The sequence below is a fragment of the Cervus elaphus genome, chromosome 24, assembly GCF_910594005.1.
Source record: "Cervus elaphus chromosome 24, mCerEla1.1, whole genome shotgun sequence".
Lineage (NCBI taxonomy): Eukaryota > Metazoa > Chordata > Mammalia > Artiodactyla > Cervidae > Cervus > Cervus elaphus.
This window is the reverse complement of record NC_057838.1, coordinates 17,276,334-17,293,138: the sequence shown is the minus strand read 5'-3', so window position 1 is coordinate 17,293,138 and position 16,805 is coordinate 17,276,334. Positions and strand designations below refer to the sequence as shown.

The 16,805-nt window shown below is 40.4% G+C and overlaps 1 protein-coding gene and 1 non-coding gene across 16 annotated transcripts in view; both read right to left on the bottom strand.

Annotated features, from left to right (window-relative positions):
• Window positions 1-16,805, bottom strand: part of RBMS3 (RNA binding motif single stranded interacting protein 3) — a 1,032,337-nt gene that overhangs the window by 125,323 nt on the left and 890,209 nt on the right. For all 15 annotated transcript variants that reach the window (XM_043885913.1, XM_043885914.1, XM_043885915.1 and 12 more), the window contains one exon: window positions 12,054-12,100. In XM_043885913.1, the coding sequence (XP_043741848.1) occupies window positions 12,054-12,100 (47 nt within the window). The remainder of the gene's footprint in view (window positions 1-12,053; window positions 12,101-16,805) is intronic.
• Window positions 4,594-4,665, bottom strand: TRNAF-AAA. Its single transcript has one exon. It is a non-coding gene; the product is annotated as a tRNA-Phe (tRNA).

Here is a 16,805-nt window from a genome sequence, read left to right as displayed (position 1 = left end):
TCACACTAAAACCTTGATGCAATTATTTACAGCAGCTTTGATACGTGCCAAAAACTGGAAACAAGCCAAATATTCTTCAACTGAACTGCTAAACAGTGTATGGTCCATCTATACACTGGGAGGCTACTTAACAATGAAGAGGAAAGAAACACTGGTATATTTAACACAGTGAATCTTAAATGAATTATGCTAAATGAGAGATCTTAGACTCAAAAGACTTTATATTTTATATCTATTGTATAACAGTATGGAACATGAAAAACTATACAGACCAGAAAGAAATAAAGGATGCTGAAGGCTGGGGTTAAGGGAGGAGGCTGACCACGGACACACAGGGGGAGCTCTGGGAAGTGATGTAACTGTCCTGTTTCTTCACTTCTTGGCCGCTCCACTACTGTGTACTTTTCAGACCGCGTAGAATTGTACCCTATTAAGAGTGTATATATAAATTACTTTTAACAAATCCAACTTTCAAAAAGACAATTACTATGGAAGAAAACATCTATTCTTCCACTTAAAAAGAACTGTATTGAAGGATTTACTGTGTGTACCAAAAATGGGTAAGACATTCATTTGAGTTTCTCTCTTTAACCACTTAACTTGAATCTCCTTTGCACGTTAACCAGCCTAAAGCCAGCCAATGGCTTTCCACTGCAGTGAGAACAAAATCTGAATTCCTGGTATCGACTACTGCTGGCACAGTAAGGCTACTGTCCATCTATCTCCCTTCCTTGAGCCAACTAGGATCCAACCAATACAACGACCTTCCGTCACAGGAGCCTATTATTCTCAGTCTCATCTTGGGTCTCTGACCTTACCATCCTCTCTACCTGGAATGCTTATTTCCCCAAATCTCCCCATAACAACCTCTTTTTCATTATTGGTTTCACTCAACTCTCCCTTCTTCTGAGAGGTCTATAGCTAAAGTAGACACCACCATCTCTGACCCAATTGTTCTCTATTCCTTTCCTTGATTTTATTTTTTTTTCCCCATTGGCATTATCACTGTTTGAACTAGCCTTTAAAAAATGTCTTTATATATATGCTATAGGCTGACTGTGTGTGTCCCTTAAAAATCCATATGTTGAAGTCCTAACTCCCAGAGTGGCTGTATGTGGAGATGGGGCCTCTAAAGAAGAAAGTAACATTAAGTGAGCTCATGAGGGTGGGGCCCTAATCTTACAGGGTTAATGTCCTTATAAGAAGAGACACTCCAGAGACTTCCCTTTCTCTCCATATGCACACACAGGGGAAAGGCCATGTGAGGACATAGTGAGAAAACAGCCTTGTAAAGCCAGGAAAACAGTCCTCACCCCAGACTTAATCACCTAGATCTTGATCATGAACTTCTAGCCTCCAGAACTGAGAGGAAATATATTTCAGTTGTTTAAACCCACATGATCAATGGCTTTTTTTTTTTTAACAGCAGTTGAGCTGACTAATGGAATGCATTTATTGGTTGTTTCTCCCTCTAGAATGTTGGCTTCAAGACAGTTGAGGACACCTGCACTTTGTTGCCTAGGACAGAGCCTTGGGGCATAATAAATACAGGCGTACCTCATTTTATTGTGCTTTGCTTTGGTGTACTTCAAAGATACTCTGATTTTTACAAAGTGAAGGTTTGTGGTAACTGTGCATTGTGAGACAATGATTAGTGTTTTGAGCAATAAGATATTTTTAATTGAGGTATATACATTGTTTTTGTAGACATAATGTTTTGTAAACTAACAGTCTACAGCCTAGTCTAAACATAACTTTTATATGCACTTTTAAAATTGTGTGACTCATTTTATTGAGATATTTGCTTTGTTGCAGTGGTCTGGACCTGAACTCACAGTATCTCCAAGGTATAGCTATGCTTAATACCTGAAGGCTGACTGAATGAATAAATGAGTGCAAAACAGCTAAGGGAGATAAGCAGTGATCACAGTAGAGGATGGCCAATGTCAAATGTGTGGAGACACGGAAGACGCCATCTGTTCAGATAGGAAGCTGGGAAGTGAGAACTGAGAAAGCTGGCTTACATCACAAATCACCTATCTGTACATCTCAATGAAAGCTTAAACTAATGCCCATTTTCTAGGCATGTAGAGGAACTGATAATCAGAGAAAACAGAACTTATCTACAAAAAATCATGGTTTACATCTAGGGGGAAAAAAAAACACACACACACAAAAAACCCCTTTAGGTTTTATCTTAGATCTGACTTATGAAGCAGTGAACAGAAAGATTTATGTGGAGCTCATAATGACCACTCTACTAACAGCCCTTTTCTCCTTGTAGGTTTAACTTCTTTTAGAAACCTAGTCTCAGCCTTGCATACCAACAGCATAAATCATGCTTCACATTTTAGAGTGGCTGGTTTATTTTGCAAAATGTACCAAGTAGCATATTAACAATGAAAACAATAAGGACTGGATGGACAGACAGCATTTACAGGGAACTTTACAGGGAAAAAAGAGAGCAGAAACAGAAAAACAGCCAAGTAAACGGATACCAACAAAGACAACCCTTAGGGGAAATTTTCATGCGTTTTTGTTCTATTTCCTCTAATCCTATCCATCCAACAAGAATGATATTTCATACTCCCCAGCAAGTTCCAATGCTCTCTGCCACTCAAACCAGAGAGTTATTTAGAACAGAAAATGGACTGGAAAGATCAGACTCGGCACACTATCTTGATCCCCTAATTCCGGTATTCTGAAATAAGCTCTCCCCAAGCCCAAACATAAACCAGATGAATTTATAGGAAAGCTTTGCTTAAACCATGACAAGAGGCTGTTATTGCATCTGAGGCTTAGAGTCGCCATGTCTAAAGAAAATGCACCGAGCCGGCCTCCAAAGAGAGAGCTGCAGAACGAGTTTCCCAGGCCCGTCACTTGTTCTCAATCCCTGCCATGTATTCTTCATGGTTTAAAAACACTCTCACACAGCCACCACATTTTAAAAGGAGAAGTAAGAAAGAACATCCAAATAAAAACCTCAAGCAGAGGTGTCCTATTTTGGGGAACAGGAAAGGTGAAATTGACAGCACTTTAATCTTTGGCTATAATAAGAAAGCTAAGGTCATTTGAAACATGTGACTATATTTTTATATCTGGTTAGAAACCTGTATGCAGGTCAGGAAGCAACAGTTAGAACTGGACATGGAACAACAGACTGGGAGTACATCAAGGCTGTATATTGTCACCCTGCTTATTTAACTTGTATGCAGAGTACATCATGAGAAACGCTGGGCTGGAAGAAGCACAAGCTGGAATCAAGATTGCTGGGAGAAATATCAATAACCTCAGATATGCAGATGACACCATCCTCATGGCAGAAAGTGAAGAGGAACTAAAAAGCCTCTTGATGAAAGTGAAGGAGGATAGTGAAAAAGTTGGCTTAAAGCTCAACATTCAGAAAACTAAGATCATGGCATCCAGTCCCATCACTTCATGGGAAATAGATGGGGAAACAGTGGAAACAGTGTCAGACTTTATTTTGGGGGGCTCCAAAATCACTGCAGATGGTGACTGAAGCCATGAAATTAAAAGACACTTACTCCTTGGAAGAAAAGTTATGACCAACCTAGACAGCATATTTAAAAGCAGAGACATTACTTTGCCAACAAAGGTCCATCTAGTCAAGGCTATGGTTTTTCCAGTGGTCATGTATGGATGTGAGAGTTGGACTGTGAAGAAAGCTGAGTGCCGAAAAACTGACGCTTTTGAACTGTGATGTTGGAGAAGGCTCTTGAGAGACCCTTGGACTATAAGGAGATCCAACCAGTCCATCCTAAAGGAGATCAGTCCTGGGTGTTCATTGGAAGGACTGATGCTGAAGCTGAAACTCCAATACTTTGGCCACCTCATGTGAAGAGTTGACTCACTGGAAAAGACCCTGATGCTGGGAGGGATTGGGGGCAGGAGGAGAAGGGGATGACAGAGGATGAGATGGCTGGATGGCATCACCGACTTGATGGACATGGGTTTGGGTAGACTCTGGGAGTTGGTGATGGACAGGGAGGCCTGGAGTGCTGCGATTCATGGGGTCTCAAAGAGCTGGACACGACTGAGTGACTGAACTGAACTTAACTGAATATATGCATTATGGGCTTCCCATGTGGCTCAGTCATAAATTATCTGCCTGCCAACGCAGGAGATACAGGAGATGTAGGTTCGATCCCTAAGTTGGGAATATCCCCTGGAGGAAAAAATGGCAACCCACTACAATATTCTTCCCTGGAAAAATCCCATGGAGAGAGGAGTCTGGAGGGTGACAGTCCATGGGGTCACAAAGAGTCAGACATGGCTGAGCACACACATGATGCATAGATGCATCATGCCTTGCAAATGCTATCACAGAAAACTAGGAATGAATTTTTAACTAACTGTTTTTTTCTAGAAAGTGTTTACTAAGATATTTATTTGACAAAATGCACACAGTAAATTCATAGGTGTGATGAGTGTTTCTTTTCTACACTGTCCTAAACATAAATAGGCATTTTCCTCCCAGGACCTAGAGATATCTTGGGTTGTCCCAACTGGTCAGGGGGCTGCTACTGGCATCGAGTTCGTAGAGGTCTGGGATGTTTCCTTCTCCAGGGGATCTTCCCAACCCAGGGATTGAACCTGGGTCTCCTGAATTTTAGGCAGACGCTTTACCATCTGAGCTACCAGGGAAGCCCAAACACAGGACAGTTCCCACCAAAAAATGATATGATGCAAAATGACTCTCATGTCAAGGTTGAGAAACTTTCCTTGGGAATGTTGACTAGTTACTCTGGAGAGGTTTCACGTGAAAAAATTCCAAATGTCAAAGGGACTGTGAGGTTTAATTAAGCATGATCTATCTGTAGAACTCTGAGCTGGCCTCTGAAAAAATTCATATTTTTAAGGAACACAAAGGGTTATTTGGTTTTCTGGCTTTTAGAGCAAGTGGGCTCCAGAAGTCCAGAGAATGGAAGTCTAGGTCAGTAACAGGACATTATTTTACCTGCAGAAGAGCCATCTCCAGGGAATTTGGCAGTCAGTAGTAATATGGTGAAATCTTATTTCACTGACAATAAAAATAACATGGATGTATCAATAACCCCACGGTAGGATTTTTTTTCTAACTCTAAAAAATCACACACAATCCTATATGCACACTGAAATAAACAGTGCTGCCTTGACATTCATGTCCATGGGCAATTGTGTTGGAGTCAGAACCATGAATCCTCGGGGCAACCCTATAGCACACGATTAATAAGTTATGGTCATCTTTATTGTAATGCCACGTATCTTTCACATCGCATTCCTTTCCTAGTGTAATAAGATCTGGTTTCTGTATCATTTAATATCAAATGCCATATAAAACAGCTGGCAAACCAAAGCCATAGAAAACATTTTTCCCCCACATCTCTCCCAAGAATACATTTTATTCAAATCAAACAATCCAAAAGGCATTTACACAGCAGACCTTAGTGAAAAGGGCACAGGAAAAGATGAGATTTTGACTGGGGAAGGAATTATTTCCCACCTCTTATGCTCATATTTGAAAGTGATGGGATTTCATATTGGACTGTTAAAAAAGCAATAGGCCAGTAGTGATAACACATTATAGAGTTATGCCACATAGCTCTGAAAGAAGAAGGAGCATTTTTATTCTCCTAAGTTGACCTACAGTAAAAATGTACCAAGTGGTTTCCTTTTCCATTGCAACCCAGAAACTTCTTCACTGTAACCTTCAAAGCCTTAGATACAAGTGACATTGAACTGATTTTTTTAAAGTGATCATTTTAGATTCAAGCAGATGACACAACTGACATGTTCTGCCACCTACACTCAAACTGCTCAGAGACACCATGGTTCACATTTACATTTACAAATGTTTGTTCTTCATCAGAGAAAAATCAAGCTAAATTTGGGAGTACTTATTTCAGTTTTATGTTGCTGTATTTATATTGAGGTTACGGAATTTAGAACACTTAACAGTTTACACAACTGAACTACCAGATACCCCAGACACATGTCTGAATTTGATACTCAGAAACCCACATGACCGAGTGCAGTTATAGGATGCTCCAGGATTACAAAATATGTTCTTTTATTAAAAAAAATTGAAGTCTACTTGATTTACAATGTTGCATTGATTTCTAATGTATAGCATAGTGACTCAGTTATACACACACACACACACACACACACACACATTGTTTTCAAGACTCTTTTCCATTATGGCTTATCACAGGATATAGCTCCCCGTGCTATATAGTAGAACTTGTTGTTTTTCCCTTCTATATATAATACTTTGCATCTGCCAACCCCAAGCCCCCAGTCTGTCCCTCCCCCAATTTCCCTCCCCCTTGGCAACCACATAGCATTTCCATATGATCCAGCAATCCCACTCCTGGACATATATCTGGAAACAACTAGCACTCAAAAAGATAAAACATGTTCTTTAGATGTGACACATCGCCAAGAGGACAAGTTCATGTCACTGCTCCATCGAGAGGCCTTCCAGATCTCTTCCTAGAATGTAACGGCTTTTACTCTGCAGTCCTAGGACATTTATTTTAACTTTTTTTGTGAAAAGAATAGAAAAATATAAACAGTGAAAAATAAGTCTCCCTATCACCCTGCTTCTCAGTACTCTGCTGGCCCTCCCCAGAGAACTACCACTACCATGTCTTATGTCTTCCTTCAGAAGTATTTACACATCTGAAAGGTAAGACATACATAAAATTCAAAGCACTCTGCTTCTTTCACAATACTACTGACATTATATCTAGAATTTGTGTGCATACCCATTGGACAGGATGGGGACTTTTTTTCAAATCTGCCTCACCAACATGATTTTAAACAGTGCAACAGATACATAGGATAGATATAGATAGATAAACGGTGCAATAGATACAAAAGAAAAGAAGTTTGTTCAACTGAGTCATCCTTAAGCCGTCTTTAACAATATTAACTGGCTTGGAGTTGGTTGCAACTGTATCTTTGGATATGTTTTTTCTACATCAAATGGGATCAGTTTCTTCTCTACAGCAATAAATATTTAGGCCTCTGTTAGCTTACTACTCTCATTCTAAGTTAGGTTTGACTACTGGATCGAAAGGGCTTCCACGGTGGCACTAGTGGTAAAGAAATTGCCTGCCAAAGCAGGAGACATAAGAGATGCAGGTTCGATCCCCACGGGTCAGGGAGATCTTCTAGAGGAGGGCATGGCAACTCACTTCTGCATTCTTGCCTAGAGAATCCCACAGAGAGAGGAACCTGGTGGGTTACAAACAGTCCATGGGGTCACAAAGAGTTGGACATGACTGAAGTGACTTAGCACGCACGCAGGGACTGGACTGAATACATGGGTATAATTATGGAATAAGTACTTTACTCTGGACATTCATATTTGATTCCTTCATATGCTGAATTTTCTAAATCAGTTTCCACATCTTTAAGAGGTATATGCTGACAATAAGTCAAGAAACAGAATATTGGGGAACCATATGTGGTTATTTTGACATCTTAACATCCATAGAAATGATTATTTATCTGTTGCCATATAAGGCAATTAAAACCCAAAAGACCAAAACATTTAAAAAACTCATGTATATGAAGAAATACCAAGTGAATAAGGTTAGTTAGCTACAATTTTGCTGTTCCTTCCATTTCATGATATGAAATTTCTACCTTGTTGGTAATCTAATGCTTCAAAAATTCCACTGTTAACCCAGGACATGAACAAGTCATGTGCAATTTGGCCCCTTTGGATGAAACTGGAGGTTGCATTTAAAGATAATCAGATTAGGGTGTTACATGGCAACAGAGTGGCTTGATACCAGGAAAGGGAATGGGTTACCTAATGCCACTTTGCTGGAATCAAGCAGATGTCATCAGTAACATTTTCTATGTCTGATTGGGCATTCACAGTACTAAGTTAAACAGCCTGTAAAGAAAAATAAGACATGGGACCTGCCTTCAGATTTAATAGTCCATCACAGAAATAAATATGATGTCAATAGCTATGTGATAAAAAGACTGTCACTGTATCATGTGTTAACTCGTTTCAACTGTGTACAACTCTTTGCGACCCTGTGGACTGTAGCCCACCAGGCTCTTCTGTCCATGGGATCCTCCTGGCAAGAATATTGGAGTGTATTGCCATGCCCTCCTCCAGGAGATCTTTTCAACCTAGGGTTCTAACCCGTGTCTCATTATTTCTCCTGCATTGGCAGGCAGGTTCTAGTGCCTGCTTACCTCTAGTGCTACTTGGGAAGCCCTTACTGTATCATAGTCACATGAAATGCAGTGTAACAATTGTGTCAGTATTGACAATGATCACATTGTGCCACAGGGGGCCTTTAATCCTTTAAAATGTCTTATGAAAAGTTATTCTTACTGTCATCTCCACTTCACAGAGGGGGAAACTAAAGCACAGACAACTTGCCTACATGTGGAAAATGTCAGAATTTGAATGCACGTCTGGGCAGGCTGGTTCTGGAGTCTGTACTTCTAACCACTGCTTACACTGTTTCTCTTATGACTAATTGTGTAATTAGCTCTGCCTGGTATGATTTAATGGTGTTCTCTAAATGAGAGAAATAAAGAAAGAAGGAAAGGGTGAAATATCACCATTCTCTGCAGGCAGAGAAAACTCCATGAGCAACAAGACACATGGGTTAACATAACATGAGATGCTCTGAGAATCAAAAAATGTCCAATTCAGTTGCAGGAACCAAATCATGAAATTCTTCTGATGCCACTCTGGAAAGTTTGAGTTTTGTTCTGCATTTAATAAAGTCCACGTAATACTTTAATCCAGGCAGGTAGATTATTATTTATTACTTCTCGCTTTAAAAAAATACTCAGAAGGCCATGTGAAAATGGTTTGGTGTTCAGTTATATCAGAGGCAGATAAAAGCTTAGTACAGTTAGGGAATGGTGATTGAATGAACTCGACCAGTGGCAGGGAGACAGCTGGTTTGAAGATGTAGTTCAAAGAGAGATAGAAGAAGTCTTAATGACCAATTTTATCATTAGGAATGTTGTAGGAGAGAAGGCCCAGAGAACTGGAATTATGACATAAATGGCTTTAGAGTGAACTTTGTAAAAACGTTAGGGAGTAACTTGATGCTTTTCATTTCTTCAGTTTTATTATGAAGGACCAATGAAGATGAAGCCCTCATCTGGGGTCAGGACCCCTCAGGAGTGCAATGAGACACACAGGTGATGGTTCCCTGCATCTAGTTATAAACTTCAAGTATGAACTCGGGAGTCTTCAGTTCCCAAAAGCAGGAGGAGTGGATGAGAAACAGTGTGAGAAAGGGCTAAATCCTGAGAAAGATTAGCAAAAGTGGGCAGAAGAAGAGGAACCCACAGACACCAGGTGAGCAGTGCAAGGGGAGGCAAGGAGGATCAGCAAAGATAAGTGTGTGTTTGTGTAAGTCGCTCAGTCATGTCTGACTCTTTGCAGCCCTATGCCCGTACCTCTGTTCTTACAAGTCTCCAGGCAAGAACACTGGAGTGCATTGCCACGCCCTCCTCCAGGGGATCTTCCTGACCCAGGGATCGAACCCGTGTCTCCTGCGGCTCCTGTACTGCAGGTAGATTCTTTACCACTGAGCCACTGGGGAAGCCCAATTAGAGACAACACAGGAAGACAATGTGTAAAGAATACTAAAACTGTTTACCAGCAAAGAAAAAGCTAAAATAGTGTGGTCACTACAGGTTATGGGCAGAAAAAGATTGTTTTGGTTTTTTGACTGTACCACACGGCATGTGGGATCTTTGTTCCCTGACCAGGGATTGAACCTGTACCCCCTGCATTGGAAGCATGGAGTCTTATCCACTGAACCACCAGGGAAGTTCAGAAAAGGACTGTTTTGCTTCTACCCTCTTTGTAGGTGGGAGAGACTTGACTTTTACAGGCTGAAAGGAATATTCAGTGGACAAGGCAACCTTGAAGACAGGGACTGCTGGATGATACAAAGTTTTTTATCAGATGAGAGTGCATACAATCAAGAAGATGGTATTCTGAGCATCTTAACTGCAATTTGCTTCCTGAGGGAAATGTTCATTGTTGTTAAAGTCTAAGTGGGCAGTGGGACAGGATGAACCACTTTTGCAACTGTTGAAATAGTTCAAAGAATACAATGTTCTACTGTTACATAAAGTACACAGAGACAGACATCACAGACAGGATGATGGAAGGTGGACGTATATACCTGCGGTTGACCTCTGTACAGTGTAGATGGAGACCTGGGAGGGAGACACAGTCCCTGGGGACCAGGGAGTCCTCATGGCCCCTAACAGGGCACCACCAAAGTTCAGACTGCAGCACTTAGATTACAGGTTGAAACCCCAATTTTTTCTCTTCAGGTTGGTCATGAGTCACAATGAAAGTCTGGACAGTTAGGTCTTTGGGGAAAGATTCAGATTTTAAATTGTGCATTGGAAAGATGACTGACTAAAGCAAAGTACTCTCTCGTTCCAGCCCAGGCCTAGCACACTGGGGCATCTCTAATAATTGACCTAGAACCTTGGGCAAGAAGATCTTTATAATAAGCAGATGTGTGGATATATAGTACAGACAGGTAGATGGATTCATATATTTATACACACATATAGACATATGCAAACACAAACACTTGATGAATTTAGTTAATGAACATGTGTATTAATTCAATTATTTCTATTTTCCAGTGTGCATATACATTTCTAATTGTAATTACAAGCATTTTTACATATATTAGACTCCAAGAACATGTACTATTAAATTACAAGTATAAATTACGTGGTACATAGTATGTGTTCAACAAATGTCATTCCCTTATAATATCCACTTGTCTTCTGTCACTCTCTGAGCATATAATGCCATAGTCTGTGTCTTTTGAATAAACTATGTTATCTTCTCAGCTATAGAGTATGACTCTAGAGGGCTTTATTCTCTGTATCTTTACTTCTTGTCTTTACTTTCTGACCATCATGTTTAGAGTGCCTTGTTGGAAATACGAGAAGGCTTACTGGAGAAATGGAGAGATATCATTACTTTTTGTCCCTAGAGAAGTTTTAATCAACATGAGACAAAGGAATAGATCTCTACCCTAGACTATCATTTACTGTGTTGACTCTTTCATGGAAGGTCGACCATGAGTTTCTCGAGCCCTTGTTTTACAAAGATGTACTGCTTTTTTAAAGCCTACAGTGCATAGTACTGTGCTTGGAAGACTTATTGGATGTTCACTGAGTGAATGAATAAATGGCCCATTAAGCTGACCAAGTATAAAATGGAGTTACATTCCTTCTATCCTCTAAGTTGGTCTTAAATGAGACCTTCATTCTAATTCTTTAGAGACTGAAAGACAGAAAACTGAAAGCCCTGGAGAAATCTAAGATAAAAGACTCTGAAAATAAGAATAATAATTATTCTTCAGTTTGTTGGTTCATTGCAGGATGGCCAAGGTAAAGGAAAGGAATTGGAAAGTAAGAAGAAAGTTTCAACCAAAGAATATTCAGAATGACAGACTTTTAAAGATGCTGGATTATGTAGCTTAAGTTTGATTTTTTTCAGAGGAAAAGTTTAGGCTATATTAATTGTTTTAAGTAAGAGTCTGAAAACTTCCAGATGCTTATTAAAATGGAGTATGAAAGTACAATCACCGTGTTACTAACTTGATTCCATGTGTTACCCTTCCTCTGCGAGCCAGAGGCAAGCATAGAAGCTTTATTAACGTTGAAATGAGCCTGGGCACAGGCCACGATTATTGAAACCTAGCAGGATCGATGCTCTAACCCTAGAGAAACACAGACACTTCTCCCAGACCAGTCTGTACTCCTCGCTTCACACCGCTCTTTCTCAGGTGAAAGAGGGGGAGAAAGATGGAATATGGACAGAAGCTTTGTAAGCATGGGTGACGCCGCTGAAATCAGAGTCACTCAAAGGAGGAAAAGAAATGCACTGATGAGAAAGGTCTGATTTACATTTTTGTTTAGAACAAAAAGAAAGATTTGAACATTTTTCTCCAGTACTGATTTCAGAGTTCAGAGATACCTTAGCAATTAAAACATAGAAAAAGTGATCTACTTACCCATTCTGTATGGCAGCTGTGGGGTCATAGGTCAGGGCCATGCCAGCCTGTATAATGGGGGAAGAAGGGAGAAAATGGGCCTTAATGTTTTTATGGTAATGTCGAAAGCATTCAGTACACACACAGACTTTTTATCTTTACATTCTACAATTTAAGCTTACTTATTCCTATATATTTCTCCCCCCTTACTGCCAAAACTAGCATTTTTACTACCTGAACACCAGAATCCACCATTGAGTTAGGGAATTTATATTATATATCCAGACAAACCAAAGAACAATGCATTTTGGATGGTCTTCGTTTCTACTTCATATGCCATGCACTGTCTAATCTGGTAGCCTTTTAATTTCTCATTCTTTTTAAGAACACCCATTGTATATCTCTCAGCATGGAAAAAAAAAAAAAAGGTAATAATGAATCCTGGGGTAAGAGTTAAAATAAATGCTACTTAAAATGCATTTGACCTTTTAGAAGAAAGTGTTAAGAAATATTTATTTTAAAATAGACTGCACGCCTCAGGGTACGCAGGCAATGAATCACAGGGTGCTGTCCAGCACCTTGCTGGAACCTGAGGAAGGGAAGGTCATTTGCATGTGATGGAAACTCTTGGCCTTGTGGCTAACAAGGAGGTAGTTTTGTTTTGTTTCCAAGGTAACACCGCCACTGAAAAATGACATTTCTGTAACTGACAGTCATTACAGAAAGGAATATAAATTTGATGATAGCTGACTGACATCTACATTTCCCCTTCATGCACACCATCACATCTCATCAAGACAAGTGAAGTAAAAGTTGCTCAGTCATGTCTGACTCTTTGCGACCCCAAGGACTATACAGTCCATGGAATTCTCCAGGCCAGAATCCTGGAGTGGGTAGCCTTTTCCTTCTCCACAAGGACTATATGAATAGGCAGAAGAAATATTTTCTCCATTTGATGGATGCAGACATGGAAGCCTGGAGGGGTCAAGTGACTTGTTCAAGGTCACAGGTTTGGAGGCAGAATCAGATTGCAACCCAAATCTTCTGCTGGGCGTGCCTGTCCATAGCCCCACTGTGACACAGACTGGGATTCTGCATGAGCCCCATGGATCATCTCTCTGTGGCCATGTGGATGCACCACTCTTTGTCTTCCGGGACTGTCAGCCTAGTTATTGCTTGTGGGCAGAGACAGATAGGATGAAACGGAAGGCTGACTAGGCTATCTAGGCTGGACATTTTTTTCCCCTTTTCTGAAACTTAAAAGTAAGTTAATCCAACATCGAGCACCTGGCTTGATGAAAGTGAAAAGTGAAAGTCGCTCAGTCGTGTCTGACTCTTTGCGACCCCATGGACTATACAGTCCTACAGACTGTAGACTATACCTACAGAATTCTCTAGGACACAGTACTGGAGTGGGTAGCTGTTCACTTCTCTAGAGAATCTTCCCAACCCAGGAATTAAACCAGGGTCTCCTGCATTGCAGGCGGATTCTTCAGCTGAGCTAACAGGGAAGCTGGCTTGATAATGCACTACTGTTATATAAGATGTAACCATTGGGTGAGATGAGTGTTGGGTAAACAGGACCTCCTGTTCATTTCTTTCACAATTTCCTGTGAATATGTAATTGTTTCAAAGTAATAAGTAAGAAAAAAATAAACTAGCTTTGAAGACTTTTGTAAAGGGCTAGGAAAACCATTAAAACTTAAAAGAAAAAAGAGCTTTTGTGTTTGAGTTTCTTTTCCAGTGTGGTTGAAGGTGGTTTTCCTAATTCAGCTCATTGAATTCCTAAGATTTAACACATACCCAAAATGAAAATTCTCAGACTTTCTAAGATGGAGCCTGAAGTCCAGGATGGCCTGCTACATTGAGCTTAGATGCATTGTCTTCCCTGGATAATACTTTAAAACTTATTGTTAAGATTGGTATGTGGAACAAAAATGTAGGACCATCTATAAATGGAATTGGCATAGAGGAAGCATACATAATTGAAATGAAGTTTGCAAACAAAGCTGAGACAGAGATGTACTGGGAACACAGGGTTACTGATAACTCTGGCTAAAGAAATAAAATCTGAGGCCCAGGAAATGAGACGAGAATAAAAGAGTAGATATGAAGACAGATTTCTCCCACCTTGGGGGAAGCAAAGATACTGATGTCAAAGCATATAGATTCTAAATCTAAATTCTCCCCTGGATGGGCTTCCACCATGTGACGGGTGGGAGGCTGGCCCGAGGCTGAAGATCCCCCAGAAGCGACCTGTCCAGGCTAGACTCCATGGTTCTGGGTCCTCAAGATGATCCGTCTGAGATGAGATTTCCTGCTTAGAAACCCTAAGCGTCTCTCCTGTACCTTACCCAAGATGTCAGACAAAAGACAGAATGAAAAAAAACAAACAAACAAAAAAAAAACAGGCTGTGTACGCAGCAAAGATAGTGTTAGTTAATAGGAGATTTAGATGATCATTGTATTTTCAGACCAAATTGTTTAAATCCCAGGAAACTTGTAGGTAGCCAAGCTTACTCCTTTTCCTTGAACTGCAGTACTCAAAGACCAATGCTCCCCAGCCTTTCTTGACTTGTAAATTGTCATCAATATTCTCTTTTTATGCCATGTATATTTGTTTTGGCAATGTTAAGTAGGATTTTTTTTTTCTTTCACATTTGACTTGAATTCCTCACAAAATTATTTATCACAAAATTCTATTTCTTTGTTGGATAGTATTTGATAACCAGAAAGTTTACATTGGCCTTTTCCTGCATCTTAAATCCCCATTCATCTTTTAGAAGATGGAAAGAATTAAATAGAAAGCCATATGATTTAGTGGAAAGGACACATGTTTTGGACCTGGGTTCAAGTCTTAGCTCTGTTGCTTTCTGGCACTGGGACCTTGGGCAAGTTATTCCATTTATTTGAGCCTCAGTTTCCTTAACTGTTATATGGTATGGCAACACCTATGTCATTCGATTGTTGTAAAATGTGAGACATTACATTTGTGAAGTGCCTTGCACAGTGCCTAGACGCTAGACACACATGTAAATATTATTATAACACAAGGCAACACATGGTAAGCATCCTGTGAGAGTATGGATAAAGTGGTGAGTGGACAGGCTGGGGTGCTCCGGGAAGGCACCTGCAGGAGGTAGAGTTCACTGGAAGCTTGAAGATGCTTAGGATTTCCACAGATGGAGATAAGAAGTGGAGGCCAGCTCAGGCAGAAGGGTTATCATGGAAAAAGTCTTGTGAATAAAAAGGGCAAGGCAGATAGTCCACCTGGAGTAGAACATTGGTGAGAACAGTCAAAAGTAAGATTTGGAAGGAAAGGAGGAAGGTCTTGATTGCTTGGCTCCTATTGGTAGAAAAATGATACAAAGAGGGCTGGGAGACGTCCCTGATGGTCCAGTGGTGAAGAAGCCTTGCAATGCAGGGCACACAGGCTCAGTCTAAGACCCCACGTGCTGTGGAGCAACTAGGCCCTCAAGCCCCCACTACTGAGCCTGCTTGATACAGGGAAGATTTCACACACTACAGACACCTAATACCTGAGGTTGTCAAATAAATAAATAAACGTTGCTTAAAATGAGAGACTGGACAACAAGAAATAGCATGAACCCCCAGAAAACAGAGGAAAACTCCCGAGTGATGGGTGACTAGGGTAGACACTGGGGGACAGGGAGGTAGAGAGAAACTAAGGCACGGATGAACCCAAGTTTCATCTACTTCATAATTTTGTCTGGTGTCAGTCCTGCCTCTGAGGATCTTTGGCAAGAGGACACCACCAGAGCTCAGCATTTGGAACACCGGGTTACAAGGTAAGAATGGGTTAAGCAAAGGGGCGTTGGAGCATAACCTGCTGGCTGAACACCACAGCACAGTAACCAACCTGGGCCGCACCTGGTTTTCATTTCATGTGTAACAGATTGTTGAATCACAATTCTAACATGGTCTTAATACGGATTTTGCATTCCATTTCCTTTCTTCCTTTGCACAAGGTAAAAAAGAAAATTGATTTGCTGCTCTGTCTAGCCACCGTTATACTGAACTAGGACCATGAAATTGTCATTATGTAATTACCAAATTTTATGGCATGTTTACAAACTCCAGAGTCACAAAAAAGGTAAAATAACTTGGAACAAAACGAAAATGTCACACCACGTAAGTAGAAAAGTGATGTTCAATTCTCTCATTCTCTTTTGAAAAGGATTTTTAATAAATTCACAGATATTTTCCATATGTTAAGTTCACATTATTTGTAGTGATTTATGATTTACTTCAAAAAGAAAGGGAGTTTTTTTTTTTTGGGGGGGGGTCTTTTTTCCAGTAGCACCTGAGTTTTGTCTTAGTATTTCAGTCATAATAGGGTTATTTCTAGTCTTTCTAGACAGAGTCTGTAAGAACTAAGTAGAAACTTTAAACTGTAGTTTACAGGAGTCAATTAGATGTCAATGAAAAAAAATGTTGCCTGCCATATCAGTAAACAAAGATCTTGCAACCATCAAGTCATCACATTGCAGCAGTCCTGGTGAGTCCTGTGGGAACTCAGGATGAAACAGGATGCCCATCATCAAGTCATCAGCCACTGTAGCCACCCACAAATGTACGCCTTGAGGAGACTCGGGATGGGAAAGCACAGGATACTGGCCATAGACAGCTGAGGTGCATGTCAAAGGGGTGATTTCAACGAGCCCTGAATTTTTCATCTTCCCGTATAGAGGAAGGGAGTGTCTGCAGTGACTCAGCAGTAAAGAATCTGCCTGAAATGTAGGAGATGCAGGG